Raw genomic sequence first — 24,208 nt, forward strand, 5'->3', positions numbered from 1 at the left:
TGTTCCCCATAATAAATTCACCTTTTTCAGTCTTGAAGGTCCAACTTTGGTCTTAACTAATTTTTTCCTCCACATACCTAATGAAGCTTTTACTATTCTCCTTTATATTCTTGGCTAGTTTACCTTCGTACCTCATCTTTTCTCCCTGTATTGCCTTTTTTAGTTATCTTCTGTTGTTCTTTAACAGTTGCCCAATCCTCTGGCCTCCTGCTCATCTTTGCTATGTTATGCATCTTCTCCTTTATTTTTTAACTGTCCCTGACTTCCCTTGTCAGCCACGGTCACCCTTTACTCCCCTTGGAATCTTTCTTTCTCTTTGGAATGAACCGATCCTGTACCTTCTCCATTGTTCCCAGAAATACCTGCCATTGTTGCTCCACTGTCATCCCTGCTAGGGGATCTTTCCAGTCAACTTTGGCCTGCTCTTCCCTCATGGCTCCATAGTGCCCTTTGTTCAACTGTAATACTGACAGCTCTGATTTACCCTTCTCCCTCTCAAATTGTAGATTAAAACTTATCATATTATGGTCACTACCTCCTCATGGCTCCTTTACCTTGAGTTCCCTTATCAAATCCGGTTCATTACACAACACTAAATGCAGAATTGCCTTCTCCCTGGTAAGCTCCAGTACAAGCTGCTCTAAGAATCTATCACGGAGGAACTCCACAAACTCCCTTTCTTGGGGTCCAGTACCAACCTGATTTTTCAGCTTTTTCAATAACACCATTACACTGCTGAACTCAGAGTCCCGTCGCTAGCTATCTTTAGACTCTCCCATTTGTATACAGTTATTTGCCTATGTACCAGTTTAATTCATCCACAATCCACACATTGTTAAACAGTATTTTTATTTTTATTTGTATTTTTATTTTTACTTCTACTATCTTGCACTATGCCCAGACGCTATACTGCATTTCGTTGTACCTATACTCGTATTTGTGCAATGACAATAAAGTTGAATTGAATTGAATTGAATTTTCCCCAGTCTACCTGCATGTTGAAATCTCACATAACAACCGTAGCATTACCTTTACAACATGCCAATATTAACTCTTGATTCAACTTCCACCCTATATCCAGGTTACTGTGTGGGGGACTGTAAATAAGTCCCATAGGGTATTTTTACCCTTACAATGTCTTAGTTCTATCCATACTGACTCCACATCTCCTGTTTCAATGTCACCCCTTGCAAGGGACTAAATTTAATTCCTCACCAACAGAGCTACCCCACCCCCTCTGCCCACCTGTCTTTTCGATAGGACGTATACCCTTGAATATTCAGTTTTCCAGCCCTGGCCCTCTGGCAGCCATGTCTCTGTAATTCCCACAACATCATACTTACCAATTTCTAACTGAGTCTCAACCTCATCCACTTTATTTCTTATACTTTGTGCATTCATATACAACACTTTGACTTCGGTATTCACCTCTCCTCTCCCCTCTCACTATTGCCCAGACCTTACTCTCTTATCTCTTCACAAACTTTCCTTCCCATTAATTCGGGAGTCTTTTGTAACTATTCCTGCACTCACTTCCCCTTTAACTCCATCTTTATACTCCCAATTTGTCAATCCCTTCCCCCCACTATTTAGTTTAAACCCACACGTGCAACACGAGCAAACCTGCCTGCCAGAACGTTGGCCCCCCTCCAGTTAAGGTGTAACCTGTCCCTTTTGTCACCCCTACCCCAGAAGAGACCCCAGTGGTCGATAAAGCTAAAACCTTGCTCCCTGCACCAGACCCCCAGCCACACATTTAGATCCCCTATCTCCCTGTTCCTGCTCTCACTCGTGCAAGGTACTGGAAGCAATCCAGAGATAACCACCCTAGAAGTCCTGCTTTTCAGTCTTCTTCCTAACTCTCTAAACTCGCGATGCAGAACCTCCTTCCTCTTCTTCCCAACGTCGTTTGTGCCCACATGCACAACTACTTCCGGCTGTTCACCTTCCCTCTCGAGGATTTTCTGGTCGGTTTGTGACATCCTGAACCCTGGCACCAGGGAGGCAACAGACCATCCTCGAGTCTCGCCTGCCGCCACTGAATCTCCCGTCCGCACCTCGGACAATGGAGTCAATTTGGGCAATTATATAACAGAAATTTTGGTTAGCAACCTAAATTCAGTAAAACTACAAGTCATAAAGAAAATAGGTCATCATGTTCACACTTTAACAGCACCAAATTTATGGTGCGTTTTTCACTGATTAGTTCAGAAAAACAAAATAAAAAGAAAAGCATTTTGGTTGATCATGGTGAAAAACTATCCTACGTTTCCAGACGTTAGTGACCCTGAAATTTAAGTCACATTTTCTTATCAGCATTACACAAATATTGATTTCCTTTCCCCTTGGGAATAGTAACTATTATCAGATCGACTTGCCTCACTTTGGAAATTTGGTCAGGCACCTCTGCAAGTGACCCTGGCCACACATGATCTTAGTTGATCTAACACTGGTTGATGCCATTCTCTGGGCCATGCGCTTTTTAAGTGTATTGCGGGGGATGAATTAAATTCCCTGAGGAATGACGTTGTTTGGCATGCTTGTGGTATCTGGGTCTTCCCTATATAATGATGGACTTGGACCTCTGTCAAGTAATCACCTTTCATTCTTTTGGGCATATCCCACTTAACATAAACCCACTTCCCGCCAAATACAGAGCTTGCCACCACCCCATCTTAAGACCCAAGCACTAATTTCACAACACGATAAGACCATAAGACATAGGAGCAGAATTAGGCCATTCAGCCCATCGACTCTACTCCACCATTCAATTATGGCTGATCTATTTTTCCCTCGGAACCCCATTCCTGCCTTCTCCCCATAACATTCCAGTTCTTCCAATCCATTAACCACCCAAGGCCTTGGATGTAATTCTCCAATCTCCAAATCCCATGATTTTCTGATGGATGCCTCGACCTTTAACCAACTCCAGCTTTGTTGCCATATTGATTCCGGATCTTGGGGCCTTTTTTAAAGCAGATCGTCAAAACTAAAAGTGTTTTGGCACGAAAGGACAGAGAGTAAAGTGATGGCATGACAGCTTTCAGAGATAATGTAGTACAGTCAACATCAGATCCTAATCCATGCCTAGCCATGACAAAAGATATGTTGAGAAAGACAAGGAAAGAGTTGGAAATAGACAATGGAGATGGAAATTACCTGCAAAGTTAATGTAATTTTATGTTCATAATGAGAGTGGGATATATGACTGAGATTATCCCCAATGAAGTGGAAGGAAAAGGTGAGGGGTGAAGGAATGAACCTGATTTTGACTGGAGCAAAGAATACTCCTCGTGTTCCAAAGAAAGACACAGGCGCAGAGACAGCTATATAGATTCTCATACCAACAGCTGCTAGATCGAGAAGTCATTCTCTGCCACTTCACCAGTTTCCTGGACTCAACTGTCTTCACCATGTACATTCTCTGCACCTGCAGCGGCACTATAACGGCTTGAGGATCACTACTTCTTCCTTGAACTGAATCCAGACCAATTCTAATTCACCATTATCATTCCCTCCCCCACTGAACTTGTTTTCACAATGAAACATTCTCAGACTTCACATTGTCCAAAATAAAAAACTTTGTGAACAGCACTATTCACATCACATGTGATTCAGAGCTTCCGACTGTCTGTCACTTTACCTCTTCATCTCACTTCTAGTTAATAAGGCTAGATTTTGTGGTCAGTAATACAAGGAAGTCAGTACTAAACACCATGTTTTCCCATCATAAAAAAGTTTAGCAATTAAGATCATGTCATATGGTTATAAGGGAAAGGAGTAGAATTAGGCCATTCGGCCCATCAAGTCTACTCTGCCATTCAATCGTGGCTGATTTATCTCTCCCTCCTAACCCCATTCCCCTGCCTTCTCCCCATAACCCCTGTGAAACCCATATCATAAACTAAACAACAAATAATCTGACAAATCTGTCATTTATGACAAAACATTTGCATACATTATCATGTCTGAAGAAAAATGCCAACCTATATAAAAGATTAAACATAATTGTCCTCTGTTAAAGTGGTAGGGTAACTTGCATCCATGGTTGAGTGTTCTTTGTGGTTTTAAAACTTGTGCTTTCCTTTTATACTTAATTCAGGGAAAAGTTAAATCTGTCCTTGCACTGCTAAATATTAAACTGTTTTCTTATTAGCAGAAGAGTTATGAACAAAGGGACATAGCTAGAAAAAATAGGGGACCCATCATTTAAAACTGAGGTGAATAGAAATGTCTTCTCTCATAGAATATTGAATTTCTGGATTTCATTGCACCAGAGAATAATGGGGCCAGATCATTCGATATTTTTATGGTGGATATAGAAAAATATTTAGAAGGTTGAAGAATTCAGGGGCATGGCAAATTGGTGCAGACAAGAGGATGAGATCAGCCATGGTCATATTGAATGGCAGAGTAGTCTCCAAGTTTCTGCTCCTAGTTTCTTGTGTTCACTACAGTTAAGAACATATATTGTTGGATACCGGCAGTTATTTAACGCAAGGCTTCAGGGCAAGCCAATGCTCACACTCAAGTGCATGCACACACAAATCTGATTATTAACACGTTAAGTTGCTGTCTTTTTTCAAATCTATTTTCGTAAGACAACTTTACCATTCCAGACTAATGTAATTACTCACCACTCCACTGTGCTCTGATACAGAAGAAAAACTGAAAGCCACATAGTATCAGCGCATGGACTGAAATCAGTGCTACGTACATCTGCAAGTGGATGGAGAGAGATATTATTGCACAACACCTGTCACTATCACTTTGATTATCAAGCAAGACCAGTCAGTAATGACGGGATCAGTCTGGCACAATACAGGTCAACATTTATATCTCTAAGGCTTTGTTCAGTCTGCAAGCCAGTCAGCAGTGACTTACATACAGATTTTAATGAAGTAATATGCCGCTTGGTTTTAAATTGACTGGGTTCAAATGCTCTGACGATAAAAAAGTCTAATTCGAGTATAGAGGCAGATTGTTTTGCTGTTAGAAAATGGCAAAACCATTACAAAGGCTAAATATGTTGCTTTAATCTCATTTATAAGAACTTAAGTATCTAACATTTGATTTCTTACATTTCCACCAATCCACAAATTAATAATGACAACGGGTCACTTGTACGTAATTCATTTGGATTAATATGCCCATAATGTAAGAAATCTTTCCTAAACCCCAAATTTCTATAGGTTGCTTTATCAATAGCAGGGCTTTAAAGTTTGGCTTTAAGTGGGAATTGCACAATGAATTATTATGCAAATAATTTGTAAATTTAGAATGGAAAAGTAAAGTAAAATCATACTATGAAATAAACAGATTATTTTAAATTATAATTAATTTGAGATGGGAATTCCATATCAAAATTAGGAATGGACTGAGATCCTTAGTATATCCTCTTAACTGCAACAATGCAAACTGCAGCAACATTTAATGTTTCTCTCCTCTTTTAGATGAAATGAATGCTACTTTCTTTATAAAGCAATGCAGTATGTTTTACAATTTCACCAGATTATAAATGACTACAAAAATGAATGTACATTACCGAAAAAAGTTATTCCTGCTATTCATATATCAAGCCTTTGCTAGAAAAGCTGATACGGTTTTTATCCATTTATACCCATGGCTTTATTCCCTGGAGATGAGATAATTGAAGGGCTTAATGATGAACTTACACTTGTGAAGCAACAAGAAACACAAGATCGCTTTCAAATAAAAGACAAATGAAGTGAATGACAGCAAGTTCCAGAGGCTCTCGGAATTTTAAGGTTGTTTACAAAAAAAAAAAAAAAAAAAAAAAAAAAAAATTGAATCTGAATCTTGAATCTGAATCTGTTAACACTTGGAGTTATTGAGGTGATAAGTCAATGATATTCATGACTCTACTGATTTTGCCACAATGGAAATATTTGTGGTCTAAACTGAAAACAAAAAAGATTTAAATTTTACTAATGATTGAAGACAGGAATGAACAAAATGGAACAGGAGTTTGTCATAGTCATACAGCCTGGAAACAGGCCCTTCGGCCCAACTTGCCCAGACAGGCCAACATGTCCCAACTACACTAGTTCCAGCTGCCCGCGTTTGGTCCATATCCCTCCAAACCTGTCCTCTCCATGTACCTATCTAACTGTTTTTTAAATATTGGGATAGTCCCTGCCTAAACTACCTCTTCTGACAGGTGGTTTCATTCACCCACCACCCTTTGTGTGAAAAAGTTACTCTCAGATTCCTATTAAATCTTTTCTTCTTCACCTTAAATCTATGTCCTCTGGCCCTCGATTCACCAACTCTGGGCAAGAGACTCTGTGCATCTTCCAGATCCATTCCTCTCATGATTTATTACACCTCAATACGATCATCCCTCATCCTCCTGCGCTCCAAGGAATCATGTCCCAGCCTACTCTACCTCTCCCTATAGCTCAGACCCTCTACCCCATTCAACATCCTTGTAAATCTTAACACCCTTTCCAGCTTGACAACATCTTTCCTATAACATGGTGCCCAGAACTGAACATAATACTCTAAATGCAGCCTCACCAACATCTTATACAATTGCAACACAACCTCCCAACTTCTATACTAATTACTCTGACTGATGAAGGCCAATGTGCCAAATGCCTATTTGACCACCCTATCTACCTGTGACTCCATCTTTAAGGAACCATGCACCTGCACTCCTGGGTCTCTCTGCTCTACAACACTCCCCAAAGCCCTACCATTCACTGTGTTGATCATGCCCATGTAAGACTTCCAAACTGCAACATCTCACATTTCTCTAATTCCATAAACCATTTTCAGCCCACCCGACCAATCGATCCAAGATCCTGCTGCAATTTTTCACAACCATCTTCACTATCTGCAAAACCACCACCTTTTGAATCATCTGCAAACTTGTTAATCTTGCCGTGTATGTTCTCATCCAACTCTTTTGATATAGATGACAAACAGTAATGGACCCTGCGGCATACCACTAGTCGCAGCCTCCAGTCTGACCTTCCACCATCACCCTCTGCCTCCTTCGATGAAGCAACTTTTCTATCCATTCAGCTATCTCTCCTTGGACCCCATGCAATCTAACCTTCCAGCCTACCATACGGAACCTTGTCAGATGTTTGTCCCGATCTTCACCAATTTCCCAACTTAAGGTAAGGGTCGCAATGTGCATTGCTCAATGAACCCTCAGTGACGCCATCACACTCCCAGAGTTTGGTGGTTTTTCTCTGAAAATCCTGTGTAATGCTGGTCTATTTTCTGCGTACGAGAGATCCTGAAACTAGTTCCTTGTGTGTGATGATGACAGGATTAATTCACATACTCCAAAAATTGGATTTTAACTTCATCATTAGACACATTAAACTTTTCTTTACTACATAAAATCCAGATACATACGGCAACAGATTTAGCTGCACACAAGTGAGTTGACCAATGACTTGCTTATGAGTCCGATCATTTAACCTGCCATCAGTAACCTTCCTAACCATGGGAAACATGAACCATCAGGTAACATGAACTAGTGATCATGTGGACTTCTCCACAGCCTTTGGCAGTGTCTCTCTCCAGCCATTCCAGGCTGTGTGGGAGCACATATAATACACTATCTTACCACTGTTAAAGGCATACCCCTCAAAAACTGTCTTTTCAATGTCAGAGCAAAGTCTGACATCTCAATTGTCTTTATAAAGGAATATGGCAATAAACATATACTACAGTTAAGAAAGCACTGCCATTCACTGTGTAGATACTGCCCATGTTAGACTGCCAAAATGCAACACCTCACATTTCTCTGTATTAAATTCCATAAACCATTCTTCTGCCCACCTGGCCAATCGATCCAAGATCCTGCTGCAATCACTCACAACCATCTTCACTATCTGCAAAACTACAAACTTTTGTATCATCAGCAAACTTGCTAATTGCCCTGTATGTTCTCATCCAAATAATTGATGTAGATGACAAACAGTAACTGGCCCAGCACCAAACCCTGTAGCACACCACTAGTCACAGGCCTCCATTCTGAGAAACAACCTTCTACCATCACCCTCTGCTTCCTTCCATAGAGCCAATTTGCTATCCATTCAGCTATCTCTCCTTGGATCCCATGAGATCTAACCTTCCAGAGCAGCCTACCATGCAGCACCTTGCCAAACGCCTTATTAAAGTCCATGTACACAACATTTACAGCTCTGCCTTCATCAACCTTTATGCTCACGTCTTCAAAAAAATCAATCAGATTTGTGAGACACGACCTCCTACATACAAAACCATGCTGACTGTCCCTAATCAGCCCTTGCCCATCCAAATGCCTGTATATCCTATCCCTCAGAATACTCTCCAGCATCTTACCAACTACAGATATTAAGCTCACTGGCCTTTAGTTCCCAGCATTTTCCCTGCAGCCCTTCTTGAAAAAAGGCACAACATTTGCCACCCTCCAATCCTCTGGCACCTCTCCTGTATTTAAGGATGACTCATAAATTTCAACCAGGGCTCCCGCAATTTCCTCTCTAGTTTCCGCAATTAGTCTGAGTTCAAAGTATGGGTTTTGGAAATTCTATTAACCCAAGAGATTAATATTCAGAAACAATACTGGTATTCCAAAGACATAAAGCACAGACTGAATAATTAATCAAAATAGTGAGTCAACATAATCTTTAGGAATATGAAATGAACACAATGTTTACAAGAAGTTTTTCCCTGCTGGAGGTTTTCGATGGCTTATATTGAGCAGCACAGCACAGGAACAGGCTCTTCAGCCCACGATGTAGGTACCAAACATGATGCTTATTGAAACAAATCCTGCATTTCCTCCATTTCATTTCATTCCCTAGTCACGTGTCTATCTAAAAGCCTGTTCAACCCGACTGTTGTGACTGCTTCTACCCCCACCCCTGGCCTTATGCTTCAGGCACCCAAACCTGTTTAAAAAAAACATTTTGTTAAAACAACAGACGGATAAATGTTGTCGTTGTAATATTGTCATTAATAATTTCTTGGTCTACATCCCACTAACTGGCAAGCCACTTTAATCATACAATGCTTTGTCATTATGAAATGTACTGTCGGCAACCTAAATTAATTATTAATTAACAACTTCTCTTTTGAGAAGCAAGGAGAGGGAAGAATTACATTTCATGTTTTCTTCACTCCTTACAATGCTATGTACGACAGTGATCGCAACTTCTACTGAAGTGTGGATGGCCGTTGGCTCACTAGAAGCTCATCCGCCCTTTGACAGGTCTTGTTTTGGTCTTGCTGGGGGTCCACAGCCCCCTGCTCACCTAGCAAACCAGGTGGGGGAGATGGTTTAATCGCCGACTATCCAACCATGGAGCAGGTAGCATGGGATTACATGGTACCCATGGCGGGGAAAACTCCCCCCCCCCCATTCAAAACCTGATGAATTAAGAATTTATTGCACTCATTGCGACAGGTCATTACACTCAAAATGCTCTTTTGCACTCCTCATGTACTTACTGTTGTATTTATAACTGTATGTTTGTATACTGTTTACTATGTGAGCTTCATGTGAACAAGGAATTTCATTGCACATTGATATATATAACCATAAATTCTGAACTATTCACAATTCAAATCAACAATGGAATGCAATGCCACGTTAGAAAGATTTAAGAGCTTTATTATAGTTGTGTATTAATTTCAGTGAAAATACTCTTCACAATGATTTTATTCGGCAGATCTTATTATTTAATTTTGCCACCATTTTTTTATCATTTCTCCATCTTCGTCCACCAATTTCTTTACAATCACTTCCTAATGTCCTTCACCAATGGGAGATTCCATGCCCTCAGTAATGAGGTGAAGGAATGACCAGTGTGTAAAAGGCCACCTTCACCTGCTAGTTACCATCTCAGCAATCAAAAAACAATTCTGTTGGACTGACAATATGAAAGTAAGTGCGGCAGTTTTTGAAGCATTCCAATTTGCTTCCCCTCATGGACATCTCTTGGATATTAAAAAACTCATTTGTTTAGAATTTTTGAAATATAAATAATACTGGGCTAGAAATTCTAGTGCAGCCAGAGCAAGATACACTAGTTAGGCTTAACATGAGGTTATGAGTTACCACTTATAACTCCCAACATCATCATTAGTTGTCCTCAAGGGCTGTGTTACATTATTGGGATTGAAAATGAGCTGCTCAGATGTTAGGGTTGGGAGTGATCAAGCTAAAAGGGGACGAGGGAGAGATGAAGGGTGGGCACTCAAAGCTCATGACTGATTAATGCTTGGGATCAGGGTTTGAGAGGGAAGTGCGGTATAGGAGCTGTAACCAGTTTAGAAGAATGGTTGGGGGGTAGAGGACATGGCAGCAAATAAGTGGGGGCTGGATCCCGACCTCAGGAGATGTGGCTTAGTAATACACAGTGGAGAATGAGATGTAATGAGGGAGAGTTGTTGGTGCTTCACTCTGGACAAACAAAAAATGTATTTGCTTGTGGCTGGAAGATAAAATCATTATGCAGATGAATTTCTGGGCAACAGATTTTTTCCCCCAAATAATGCTTACATTTTGAGTAGTATGTATTACTTTATATAGCAACTCAAATTGCATCTCTTACAACAATAAGACAAAAAGCCTACTGTGGTATGAAGCTTGACTATATTGCACAAAAGTCATGTTTAAATTTTTTTAATGCACACATATTAAAGATCGGGGATGTGAATTTAGCATAATATGATTTAAAAAATATATTCTGGGTTGATTCAGACAAACAAACATGATTTAGAATTCCAAATGGGGTGGCAAAGAATTTAAAATAATCTTAAGAAATTTACAACATGCTACTGACATTAAATCCTTCTACTGGAACAACGCCTTAATTTAACCAGGAACTTATTTTAAATGACAATACTCTATCTCTATTTCCCTAACCAACAGTGGATTAGGTTTCTTGTTGATTGTGTTAACATCTGCTTTTTATGTCACCAAACATTCACATTGGTCTACTTCAGAGCTGCCAAGTTTTGTCAGAACATTTCAGTATTCTAGTATCTGAAAATCAGTATTTTTACTCAGTGCCATTTTGCTGAAGAAAATATTATGTGCGGTCTTCTTCTTCTGTCGTATGGTCAACCCCCCCCCCCCCCCATGTTTTGTAATCCGGATTTTGAAATTCGGTGAAAAAAAAACTATCGAAAATCTCCGCTTTACGCGAGACATTGGGAGTGGACGTGATGATCGAGGACGTCAATTGGACGAGAGAGATGTCGGTCAGCAGGCAGTGACATGACGATTCAGCAAAATGATTGGAGGAGGGAGGTGTCAGTCAGAGGCGGAAGTAGGGCGGTGGGACTGAGGATAGAGCGCGGTGATTGGAGGAGGGAGACGTCCTGGTGAAGCAAAGATCATAGAGCGCATTGGCACGTTCGCGGGGCTTTTCATCGCCCGCCATGGCTTAAAATCGTCTGCGGGATCTTCCATCACTCCGCGGTCAAATTGCTGCATCAAGGCGATCGAGGCTCCCGATGTTGAAGCCCCGCCGGGCGATGGAAGATCCCGCGGCTGGTTTTAAGCCGTGCCAGGCGATGAAGGCCCCGCAAACGGGCCGATTGAAGCCCCACGATTCGGCGCGGAGTAGGTGCTGTAGGAAACGGACCAGGAGCCGCCCCCGGCCAGGGCCCCCCCAACAGGAAGGAACCGCAGATGCAGCCGTCCCCGCAAAATGCCAAATGATTCCGGGAATGCCGAGGCGAGAGGGTGAGGGAGAGGGAGTGAGAGAGAGACGAGATGGGGAGCGAGAGAGAGAGCGCACGAGAGAGGGATGGAGAGAGCGAAAGACAGAGCGACATAGCGGGGGGGGGGGGGGAGGGGGGGAGGGAGAGAGAGGGAGAGAGAGAGAGAGAGAGAGAGAGAGAGAGAGAGAGAGAGAGAGAGAGGAGAGAGAGGAGAGAGGAGAGAGAGAGAGAGAGAGAGAGAGAGACCCCAATCCAAGCACGGCGGCAGACCAACGCCCACAAAAACAATCATCCAGATCTTGAAACCCAAAACACCAATAGATTTAATCTGTTACAATCCCCAGAAGTACAGCATGACCCCCCACATCCCTGCATTTTCCAAGCAGCAAGAACCCAAGTCAACCCCATGGGGCCACCACCCCACCGTTGGCAAGTGGCATGGCAACGAAACAGGAAATCGGGGCGATCCTGGCCGCTCCCACCTGCCCGCTACACCTCCTTGTTACGCTTATCTATGGTCGATTTTCCGTTGTTAAATACGGACTTAAAAAAAAGCCATATTTAACAATGCAAAACCGTACATCTGTATTCTTATCGCATTTCTGTACAAAATACAGAAAATCCGTACCACTTGGCAGCTCTGCTACTTGATAAGTCAAATCAAAAATGTTTAACAAATTCAACTAGTGAGTTAATCTATCCTTCTTCTCAACAACACATTGAAAATTTAAATCCTATAATATCCATGATAAAGTATGTGAGAATACGAATCCCCTGCAGCACATAGTGAAATTAGTGCTACTTAGTAAATAACAAGCCTAGTAAATTAGTTCTTTGTTGCATGCTATTCATAATAACATGGATTCATTTGGAAAGTTAAGCCATGAAAGCTTATAAAGCCAATTTTTAGTTCCACAATTCTTAATATGTTTTCCTTAATTGCTAAAAATTTGCATTAGATCACGTATGAACTTACAGTAAAGAGCACAAAGAATTTTTGGTTATTTTCTCCAACACAGTTGTTCACCCAAGGACAATGGTGGTCCATCTTCCGTATGCACCTTTTACAAATACTGATTTTGCGAAGAAAGAAAAATAGCCATTACAAACTAAAAATTATTAGCTAAGAAATACAAGTCAATTTTAAATTATACATTCATTCATAATACTTCCAGATCATTTCTCATAGTGCAGATAATCACATATTCAGAATTGAACGTATCCGCAAACACAAGCAAAATTATATATTTTTAAAGTTTTCTGATTGTTCCATCCTATTTCAATAGAATGGAGCTACTGTATAGCAGCAGCAGCTATAGCCATTGAGCAGAATTACTATGTCTTGAGTCTTAATTGTGTCCACTGGGCCTGACATAGTCAGAAGACTGTGGATTCATTCTTCATTCCAGAGCAAAATAGACTAACATTTTGGTGCAGCATTTAGTAAGGTGTTATCTTCCAACTGGGACTTTAGCCAAAGTCTCATCTGACATTTTAAGCATCAAGTGAGAAGACTGGATTCATGCCTCAATCCAGAGCAAAATTAATTGACTGATATTTGGTGCAGCATTTAGTAAGGTGTCATCTTCCAACCAGGACTTTAACCAAGGTCTCATCTGCTGTTTTGAACATTATTTTGAATATGAGCAATCAACAGCGCCAAAAATATAATCTAGTCATTTTCATGCTGTTGTTTGCGAGATCCAGCAGCGAAGAGATTGGCTGCATATTTCCTACAATATCATGACGAGACTTCAAAAGTGCGTCACTGGTTTATAGGGTCATGAAAGATACAGCAAAAAACAGTAAATAAATACAATTATTTTTGTAATTCTACTGCCAACAACTATGAAAACTATTTGGAATCTAAGCCTCAATGTTACCTGGCTACCACTGAAGAGAAATAGCTTAGAAATAACATCCAGTTTCACGAAGAGTTGTTCAACTTTATTTCTAGTATTCAGATTATAAAGCGATTGATAATAAAATCAATCTAATAAACTGAAACGTGGCCTGCCATCTGTCAAAACTCTAGCCATTCAATACACATTGATTACTTACAAGTCACTTTATTTTTATTTCAAAATCATTTCTCTTCCATGATACTTTATGAAACTCTTCTTAGAATTCCAAATTTGATGCTACATGCTGGTACATTTTATTGTTCTCATATCCACTAGGGTTGAAACAACAATCAACTGCTCTGTTGATATAAATGAACTCAACGGGGTGGGAGATTGCAACCTTCACGTGTTCTGCCCTGTTTCGCCTAATGCAATCAACCTGACGTGCACAAACAAGATCAAATAGAACAAGTTGAGGCTGTGCACGCCATACGCAAGAAGGCGGCGCGACCGACGTTGCAGCGGCCTCTGCAGTCAGTCTGTCTTTTTTCCCCGTTGAATGTATAGTTTGTTGTGGTTTTATATTGTTTTTAGCCGTGTATATGTGGGGGGGGGGGACTTTTTAAATCTCTTCCCTGTACGGGTGACCCGGCCTTTTCCCTGTCGGGTCTACGTTGTCGTTGGGGCCTAGCATCGTGGAGCGGCCTCCTACCGGAACGACCTGGGGGCTCCAGTCGCGGAGCCGGCGCACTTACCATCGTGGGGCTGGCCGGCTTCGGAGCATGGGGAGCGGTGGTGGCGCGCTGCTGCGACCCGACTCCGGAACTTGGAGGCTCCAGCCGCAGGCCCGGTGGACAGTGACATTGGGAGCTTGTGGGTCCCTGGTGGGAGACCGCTTTTCGGAGCTCCCGCAATGGCAACTTCTCCCGCCCGAGTTGCGGGATTGAGGGTGACCCGGAGCGGGGCCTTACATCGCCCGGCGCGGCTTTAATGGCCGCGGGACTTGCCATCGCCCGCCGGGGGCTCCAGCATTGGGACCTGGAGCGGGGCCTTGCATCGCCTGGCGCGGGGCTTGCCATCGTCTGCCGGGGGCTCCAACATTGAGACCCGAGAGGGGCCTTGCATCGCCCGGCGCTGTCTAAATGGCCGCGGGACTTGCCATCGCCCGCCGGGGTCTTTAACATCGGGAGAAGAATGGAACACAGAGAAGAGACAAGACTTTGCCTTCTGTAGATTGGTTATTGCATGTGAACCAATCATGGTAGAATAGCATCATTTACCCCATCTTACTGTATGATTCATACTAACACCCACTTCCACCATGGTCAGTCTTGGAAGCGGTAACAATGAACTAACAACTAACAACCTGCTGTACCGCTAAAATATGGGTACTGATTAAAGATGATCTTGAACTCCAGATTGTGCAGTCTGCTTATTTACACCTTCCATCACGGTGAGAAGGAGATTCACTGTGATGGATGTTTGTGTAAATTGTGTTGTTTGTGTGTCTTGGTTCTTTTCTTGCTGTATGACTGCAGAAACCAAATTTCGTTTTAACTTCTTTTCAGGTTCAAATGACAATAAATTTGTATTGTATTGTAAGAAGAATCAATTCAACACAAAATTTATGTTAACTTTGAATGCACCACCAAACAAATAAACTATGATTTTTTGAAGGTAAATTAATTAGTTGCTAATTAATGTGAAATAAAATTTGTAATAGTTCAACAATTATTAACCTCACTGTCAATAGTACTACTCTTACAGAACGATCAGGCACATTAATCATAATTGCACTGGAAGCTTAAGTATAAATGATGCTCTTCGATACCTGCAATGATGAGCTCGCTCTGGCTTAATACTGCAACATTTTGGGCACTTATAGATTACCTCCCCTGGTTTCAGCTGCAGATTCTCCATATACTCTTTTGTGGCATTGCCTTTAGGCACCGCACCCTGTGAAAAGAAACCATGAAAGTGGTCACACATGAACGATAACTAAACAAGACAGTCACATGAAGCAATATGAAGTGAACTAAAGATATAGGGTTTCCTCTTCCACCATGGAGCTTTAGCTCTACTGTAAGGCATTCTTCAGCATATTTATGGCATTTTCAATTAGAACAATGAAAAGTTTTAAGCATTCTCTCGTTTCTTATTATGCTTCACATGCATATCCATTTTTGCCTTAAAAGATGCAGTGATTTCTGCTTGAACCACAGGCAGTGGTTAAAATGCTTCATTATTCATTGTTTATGAAACCTCTCTCGGTATATGTCCTCATTTTCTAGTAATTTTCATAATTTTTTTTGCCATGCTACCTGACTCTCCAAACAGTGACTCCATCAAATTTAAAAGAAAAACCTTCAGTAAATGTTCCAGTAAAAATAGTTCTAATATTCCAAGTTTGCTATTCAAAAATGCAGCTTTCCCAATGAAAAGAGCATTCACTGGGTTTGAAGCCTTCCTTTAAAGGGAGCTGAGAATTGAAAAGCATTATAATTTTACCTATTCTATATTTTGCATGAGATCTTAAGGCATCTTTATTATTTTACTCTAAGAACATCTGCAAAATTTAATGAATCTATTTATGTCTTTCTAAATTTACTACCTTTCATCAGCTGGGAATCCAGACTCATATGCATGCTTCATTGTGAAGGAATATTATAAATAATTATCACTTTTGCTTAGTTGTTATTTTATATTAACAAAATATTATTTAAGATCGAATATATGACATGCCCTACCTAAATCCTGAAATGTTTCAAAACATTATTGCTGAGAATCAAATGAGACTGATTTGGGAAATAGCTTAAATAATTTTGTATTAAACATTTAACCATGCCATTTTATCATAGAAACATAGAAAATAGGTGCAGGAGAAGGCCATTTGGCCCTTCGAGCCAGCACCGCCATTGATTGTGATCATGGCTGATCGTCCCCTATCAATAACCCGTGCCTGCCTTCTCCCCATATCCCTTGACTCCACTAGCCTCTAGAGCTCTATCTAACTCTCTCTTAAATCCATCCAGTGACTTGGCCTCCACTGCCCTCTGTGGCAGGGAATTCCATAAATTCACAACTCTCTGGGAGAAAAAGATTTTTCTCACCTCAGTCTTAAATGACCTCCCCTTTATTCTAAGACTGTGTCCCCTGGTTCTGGACTCGCCCAACATTGGGAACATTTTTCCTGCATCTAGCTTGTCCAATCCTTTTATAATTTTATATGTTTCTATAAGATCTCCCCTCATCCTTCTAAACTCCAGTGAATACAAGCCTAGTCTTTTCAATCTTTCCTCATATGACAGTCCCGCTATCCCAGGGATCAATCTCGTGAACCTACGCTGCACTGCCTCAATCACAAGGATGTCCTTCCTCAAATAAGGAGACCAAAACTGTACACAATACTCCAGATGTGGTCTCACGTTAGCGAAGCGTCTTATCTTTTTTTTCCAATTAGTATATATCCCTTGATGAATTGCAGTTCATTACTCCAATCCAGGAAGTAATGGTTGGTATTAGTGTTGGTATAGTAACGCTGCAATGTTAGGTCTGCTGGATAAACAGGGCAGATTCCACAGACAGCAAGATTTAGGCCTTAAGGGCCTGTCCCACGTAGGCGATTTTTTCAGCGACTGCCAGCGACTGTCACAGTCATAGCAGGTCGACGAAAAAGCGGCGACTGGACCCCCCCCCCCCACACGACAATGTTCACGACAAGCTACGACAGCCTACCACATAGTCGACGTCAAGCTACCGACAACCGGCGACCTAGAAGGACGTCCACCTACGACAACCAAAGTCAACCTACGTCTACCCGCGACAAGCAATGACCCTGTCGGCGACAACTGAAGACAATTCAGTCGCCAGTACCTGTTGCCAAGTGACATAGGTTGGCGTGGGTAGTCGCCAATGGAATTCACCAAAGTCAGCACCCGGCGACAACCAACGTCACCTGGCGACAACCTGTGTCCGCTCTCCGACAACCTGTGTCATCCTGGCGACAACTTACAACAGCACCTACGACAGGATAAGACAAGCTACGTCAAGCCCGCAGTCGCCGAAAAGTTTTGAACATTTCAATATCCAGCAGCGACCAGAAAAACGTTAGGACTATTTAGGTGACTTGAGGAGACTACTCACGACCAGACAGGCATTACCCCGCGACCTTGCGGTGACAGCCTGTAGTCGCTGAAAAAAATCGTCTGTGTGACAGGGGCTTTACATATAGGCGTGCTGGAGATCCCGGTAGTGGTTGAAATGGAGTAAAGATACATCAAAAGCATCCAAGAGGGAAGTGAGAAACCCCAGAGTGACTGTGCTAGCAGCAAAGACCCAAAAAGTGGTAGGGGTCATAGAATCCTGACCATTACGTTAAAGGTCTGCTTCAAAATCACAATTTAGGTGGCGTCTCAGTACTTTCTAGCTTCCTCCAGCAATTAACATTCTTTTTAATTACTTTCAGCTTTTCAGCATTTATTACGGAAATTTGAATGCATTGTCAAAATCATTCAGATTTATTCTTTACGTTTAAACTTCACAGTGCAATTTTCAGATTTAAATCATTTTTCCTTAGTAACATAGAAACATTTGATTTGCCAGCTTGATATTCCTTAAATATCAAAATGATGTATGATGTTTGTGTGCTAAAATTTAAATGCTGAAATAATCTTGAAAATACAAAATTATTTTGATAAATATTGCCAATTCAAAACTTAAAAATTAAATGATTGATTTTCATTGAAACAAATCGAGGAGACTATACCTTAATTTGTAAAAAAACCCAATATTATTTATTTTGGAGGACCAAGAAACCAAGAATATATGTATTTAATTTAATTTATAGTGATCACAGTTACTATTCTCAATTTTATTTTTCAAAAGAAATAAATGTCTAGTTTAGTTCAGAGATACAGCGCGGAAACAGGCCATTCTGCCCACCGGGTCCGCGCCGACCAGTGATCCCCACATATTAACACAATCCTACAACCACTTGGGACAATTTTTACATTTACCAAGCCAATTAACCTACAAAACTGTAAGTCTTTGGAATGTGGGAGAAAACCGAAGATCTCAGAGAAAACCCACGCAGGTCACGGGGAGAGCGTACAAACGCCATACAGACAAGCACCCGTAGTCAGGATGGAACCCGGGTCTCCGGCGCTGCATTCGCTGTAAGACAGCAACTCTACCGCTGCACCACCTTGCCACCCCGTACCTAATAAATTCAATTAACTAGCTACATATGTATTAAGTCAATATTCCAAGCGATTGTTCAATACAAACAGTGCCCTCATAATCTTTGGGACAACGACCCATCATTTATTTATTTGCCTCTGTACCCCACAATTTGAGATTTGTAATAGAAAAAGATCACATGTGGTTAAAGTACACATTGTCAGATTTTAATAAAGACCATTTTTATACATTTTGGTTTCACCATGTAGAAATTACAGCAGTGTTTATACATAGCCTCCCCATCAGGGCACCATAATGTTTGCGACCCAGCAATATCATGTAAATGAAAGTAGTCATGTTTAGTATTTTGTTGCATATCCTTTACATTCAACGACTGCTTGAAGTCTGAGATTCATGGACATCACCAGTTGCTGGGTGTCTTCTCTGGTGATGCTCTGCCAGGCCTGTATTACAGCCATCTTTAGCTTATGCTTGTTTTTGGGGCTAGTACCCTTCAGTTTTCTCTTCAGCATATAAAAGGCATACTCAATTGGGTTCAGATCAGGTAATTGACTTGGCCACTCAGGAATTGGCCATTTTTTAGCTTTGAAAAACCCCTTTAGCAGTATGTTTGGGATCATTGTCGCGTAGAATGAACCGCCGGCCAATGAGTTTTGAGGCATTTGTTTGAACTTAAGAAGTTGTGGATGTGTCTATACACTTCAGAATTCATTATGCTACTACCATCAGCAGTTGTATCATCAATGAAGATAAGTGAGCCAGTACCTTCAGCAGCCATACATGCCCAGGCACAACCCCCCACCACTGTGTTTCACACATGAGGTGGTATGCTTTGGATCTTGGGCAGTTCCTTCTCTCCTCCATACTTTGCTCTTGCCATCACTCTGATATAAATTAATCTTCGTCTCATCTGTCCACAAGACCTTTTTCCAGAACTGTAACCTGGCAATCCTATTTTGCAGTTAACCAGTGGTATGCATCTTGCAGGGTAGCCTCTGTTTTTTGTTCATGAAGTCTTCTGTGGACAGTGGTCATTGACAAATCCACACCCGACTCCTGAAGAGTGTTTCCGATCTGTCGGGCAGGTGTTTGGGGATTTTTCTTTATTATAGAGAGAAGTCTTCTGTCATCAGCTGTGGAGGTCTTCCTTGGCCTGCCAGTCCCATTGCAATTAGTAAGCTCACCAGTGCTCTTTCTTCTTAATGATGTTCCAAACAATTGATTTTGGTAAGCCTAAGGTTTGGCTGATGTCTCCAACAGTTTTATTCTTGTTTCTCAGTCTCATAATGGCTTCTTGGACTTTCGTTGGCACAATTTTGGTCCTCATGTTGATAAACAGCACTAAAGGTTTCCAAAGGTGATGGAAAGACTGGAGGAAAGACTAGGTGCTGAGAGCTCTCTTATACCTGCATGAAGGAGGCAATTAAACACCTGTGAAGCAATGTGTCCCAAACATTATGGTGCCCTGAAATGGGGGGCGACTATGAATAAACAATTTGGTTTCACCATGTAGAAATGACTGTTTATCTCAATCTCAAATTGTGGATAATGTCATGTGAAATTTGCCAAGATGGTTAATACCAACTAATTTATCACCACAAATTCATATGGTAAAGAGTAATTGGGAGGAAATTGGCAGAATGATTTTCAATATGATTTGCAAGCTGTTTGATAAATCTGCTCCATATTTTAAAAATGGAGCAAGGATGGGATCAAGAAGGATGGTGTTTATCAATGATGTTGATATGTCTTTTATCTGTTTGGGGCATTCAGCTCTTAATGTTTTGTGCAAAAAGCAAATCATCTTTGAAAATTTACAATGTTTTGACATTTTTATTCATAGCAAGATTATATTCGGTTGCTCCAAGACTACAGATTGAATGTCTGTATCATGAAGATACTGAACTCAAAGGATTAAACAATGTAGTTACTCTATTTAATAAGTATTAACTTTATTTTGGCTCATTTCCAATCTACTAACCTTTGACACTAACATTATGTTAATCTTTAATATAATGACATAGCTGTCCCATGCATAATAACTTAGGTCAGACCTACTAAAACCTCACTTTAGAATCACACAAGGCTCCTAATGCAGCACTGGCTGGAGAACTGATGTGGCAAGTGAATAAAATTCAAAAATTAATAAATATTTTGTGGGAAATGTACAATGGTTCCTGCAGCTGGGAACCTTTAAAACACCCATAACATCTTTGGTATTGTATCTTAATAATTTAGCTGAATATTCTCCATATTAGCTAATAGTGTTCATTGTTCAATTAAATAAGTGAATAGCTGTAAATATATCAATACACAATTAATACATGTTAACTCAAATGACCAAAATTAGAGTTTAAAAAATGGTTTTCTCGTTAAGAGTGGAATAATGTATTCCGTTTCCTAGAATTAAAAAAAAACTTAAAACATATGGTTCAAATTAATTTATAGAATCTCCTTAAAGCAGAAATCATTCTGGTCATCAATTTAGTTCAGAACGCCAATCCATGCTGACCATCAGCCACCCATTCACACTAGTTCTATGTTATCCCAATATTGCTTTGGGGTAATTAAGAGATCAATTGACCTATACATCCGCACATCTTTAAGACATGGGAGGAAATCGGAGCACCTAGAGGAAACCCACCAGTCACATTCATATTTTTAAAAAACGACAGAATTTTCTTTTGAAAGTTTTTTCTAAAGAAATATGCAGTTAATAAAATCTCCATCCAGATGAAAATAAGTGCAAAACAATACTCTGTATATCTTTACGTACTCTCTCGAATTCCACCCACTGATCCTTGCAAAATATCACAACACAATGTTGCTGCTAAGTGGCCATCTATTCACATTTAAACCAAACATGTGGTCTAAGTAGCAATTTGCGCTTGAAGACAGACAATGGGCCATAACACAAGGGTTCACCATTAACGTGGAACAAACACTAGATTAGTCCTGGGGCTGATGATCCTGTCACAAGTGACTCACCTCTTGATATTGCAAGGCCTTTCAATCAACTACAAGTTGGAGTGTCAGGGAATACTTTTACTTGGTTGGTTGAGTGCAGCTTCAACTCAAGGGGTTCAACACCACCCAAGACAAAGTAGTCTATTCACCACGTTATACATATATTCTCTCCACCTTTGACACCTCACTAGGGCAGTATGTGCCATCAATACCTAGGATACTTCAACAGTACTCCAAATCCAAACAAACCGGTGTCACAGTGGCGCAGCGGTAGAGTTGCTGCCTTACAGCGAATGCAGCGCCGGAGACCCGGGTTCGATCCCGACTACGGGTGCTGTCTGTACAGAGTTTGTACGTTCTCCCCGTGACCTGCGTGGGTTTTCTCCGAGATCTTCGGTTTCTTCCCACACTCCAAAGATGTACAGGTTTGTAAGTTAATTGGCTTGGTAAATGTAAAAATTGTCCCCAGTGGGATTGTGTTAATGTCGGGGGATCGCTGGTGAGCCGAAGGGCCTGTTTCCGCGCTGTATCTCTAAACTAAACTAAACCCAAATCCAATCATCAACAATAAGTGCGAGAGGAACTCAGCGGGTCAGGCAACAACTGTACAGAGAATGGACAGATGACATTTTGGGTTCTGTCCCTTCCTCAGTCTGAAGGGGTGACGTTTCGGGTCGAGACCCTTCTTCAGGCCCTCTAACACTTTGTTCTTTGCTCAAGACTCCTGCAGCTGCAGTCGCTTGCTTTAGTTGGCTGAGATCACCACCACCTTCAGGTTCTGCTCCAAGTAACATACTAACCTTACTTGTATATATGTCACACACTGTCATCATCACTGTTGCTCACTACCCAAGAGCCCAAGAGCTCCACGAGAATCCTATCACAAAAAGGACTGCAGCAGATAAACCAATTTCTTGAGGACAACTAGATACAGGCAACAAATGGTAGTCTTGACAGAAATTCCCAGAACTCCAAAAATTAACAAAACACGAATCTGTAAATTGAAAAAAGAATCTGGCTTTTATTTTACATCAATAACCCACTTCTCGGCATGATATCATCAACATCCTTCCGAGATTGTTTTTTAGATTTTGGTCATCTCTCCTTCCCCCATGGCACATGCTGAAAGAATCATTAAAAATCTATGAATACAGATATGCAGCAGATTTCTGAACATTGGAACCCACACAAGTCTCTGTCCTTGACTTGTGGAAAGAAAAAAAGTGCACTAACTATTGTGTGTGGGCCAGCAAAGAAAAGCAGTAAATATTGGCCCGTTTCCCTCTATAATTGACATTGATTTTAATGTGCCCCCCACTATTGTCTTGGCAGAGATTAATGAAGTCAACACACATCAGAAACAGTACCTCTTTGACCAGCTGTAGATGCCCATCTCACTGTTCATCTTAATTGCTGCTAAATATTTTAAAATATTTGATATGCACTTACTGGATCTGTCAACATTGCTCTCAGGTGGGATGAAAGAGCCAGCACTGCCAGACAGTTAAAAACAATGCCATTTATCAGCGAGTACCAGTAGTTCTTGGGAGGCAGCAGCATTACAAAAGTCACAACAAAGTCTGCATATAAAACCAGGAGCCAAGTTATGACAGCGCAAATCAGTCCACATGCATCGTTAATAAACCAGATTCGACCCACTGGTTCCACATTGGCAGACGAGCATTCAAAGTCATCTTCAGAGCTCAGCAAAGGATGGTGGTCAACATCCCGGAATCGATGCCCTGTTGACTGCATGATCTGTCGGTCTCATCTATTGCAAAAGAGACACAAATAAAATAAATGCCAACATTTATTACTTAAAATAGTAAGTGCAGTAATACGGAATGTAGCTCTTCAAGAAAAAAAGTTAAATAATGAACTTGAAGTGTTTTGGATAATCATAAACTGCACTTACTCTGCACGGTTGAACTTCTGTCTTAAATTATAACTTCAGAAAATAAATATCATAACTAAGAGTGAGAGTCATACAGTGCGGAAACAGGTCCTTCAGTCCAACATGCCCATGCCGACCAAGATGCCCCATCTACATTAGTCCCACCTGCCCACATTAGGCCCATGCAAGTTAAATTACAATTCTTTTTGAATAACATAATGGACAGGACTTTTCTTACATCATCCTTCTGATGCAATTTAATTCCTCATTTCATTAGTACTTATTACATAATCTCTGTGGAAGGGTCTTTTGACCGGAGGAGATGGCATTGTTCCTCTTTCCATCGATACTGCCTGGCCTGCTGACAGTTTAATTTGTCTTTGTCAGATGACTAATCAGACGAAGACAAATTAAACTGTCAGCAGGCCAGGCAGTATCTATGGAAAGAGAAACAATGCCATCGCCTCCGATCAAAAGACCCTTCCACAGAGGCTGTGTGTTGGAAGGAACTGCAGATGCTAAGGGTCTCGACACAAAACGTCACCCATTCCTTCTCTCCAGAGATGCTGCCTTCCACAGAAGCTATCTACCCTACTGAGATTTT

At 41.0% G+C, this 24,208-nt stretch overlaps 1 protein-coding gene across 4 annotated transcripts in view; it reads right to left on the reverse strand.

The window, feature by feature from the left end:
* The window catches only part of zdhhc7 (zinc finger DHHC-type palmitoyltransferase 7), a 68,278-nt gene that overhangs the window by 8,193 nt on the left and 35,877 nt on the right, over window positions 1-24,208 (reverse strand). For all 4 annotated transcript variants that reach the window (XM_033035799.1, XM_033035802.1, XM_033035800.1 and 1 more), the window contains 4 exons: window positions 23,160-23,481; window positions 15,376-15,500; window positions 12,677-12,773; window positions 4,638-4,719 (listed from right to left, as the gene is read on the reverse strand). In XM_033035799.1, coding sequence (XP_032891690.1) covers window positions 4,638-4,719; window positions 12,677-12,773; window positions 15,376-15,500; window positions 23,160-23,465 — 610 coding nt within the window. In that variant the 5' untranslated portion in view covers window positions 23,466-23,481. The remainder of the gene's footprint in view (window positions 1-4,637; window positions 4,720-12,676; window positions 12,774-15,375; window positions 15,501-23,159; window positions 23,482-24,208) is intronic.

Source organism: Amblyraja radiata, chromosome 17 (genome assembly GCF_010909765.2).
Source record: "Amblyraja radiata isolate CabotCenter1 chromosome 17, sAmbRad1.1.pri, whole genome shotgun sequence".
Classification (NCBI taxonomy): Eukaryota; Metazoa; Chordata; class Chondrichthyes; order Rajiformes; family Rajidae; genus Amblyraja; species Amblyraja radiata.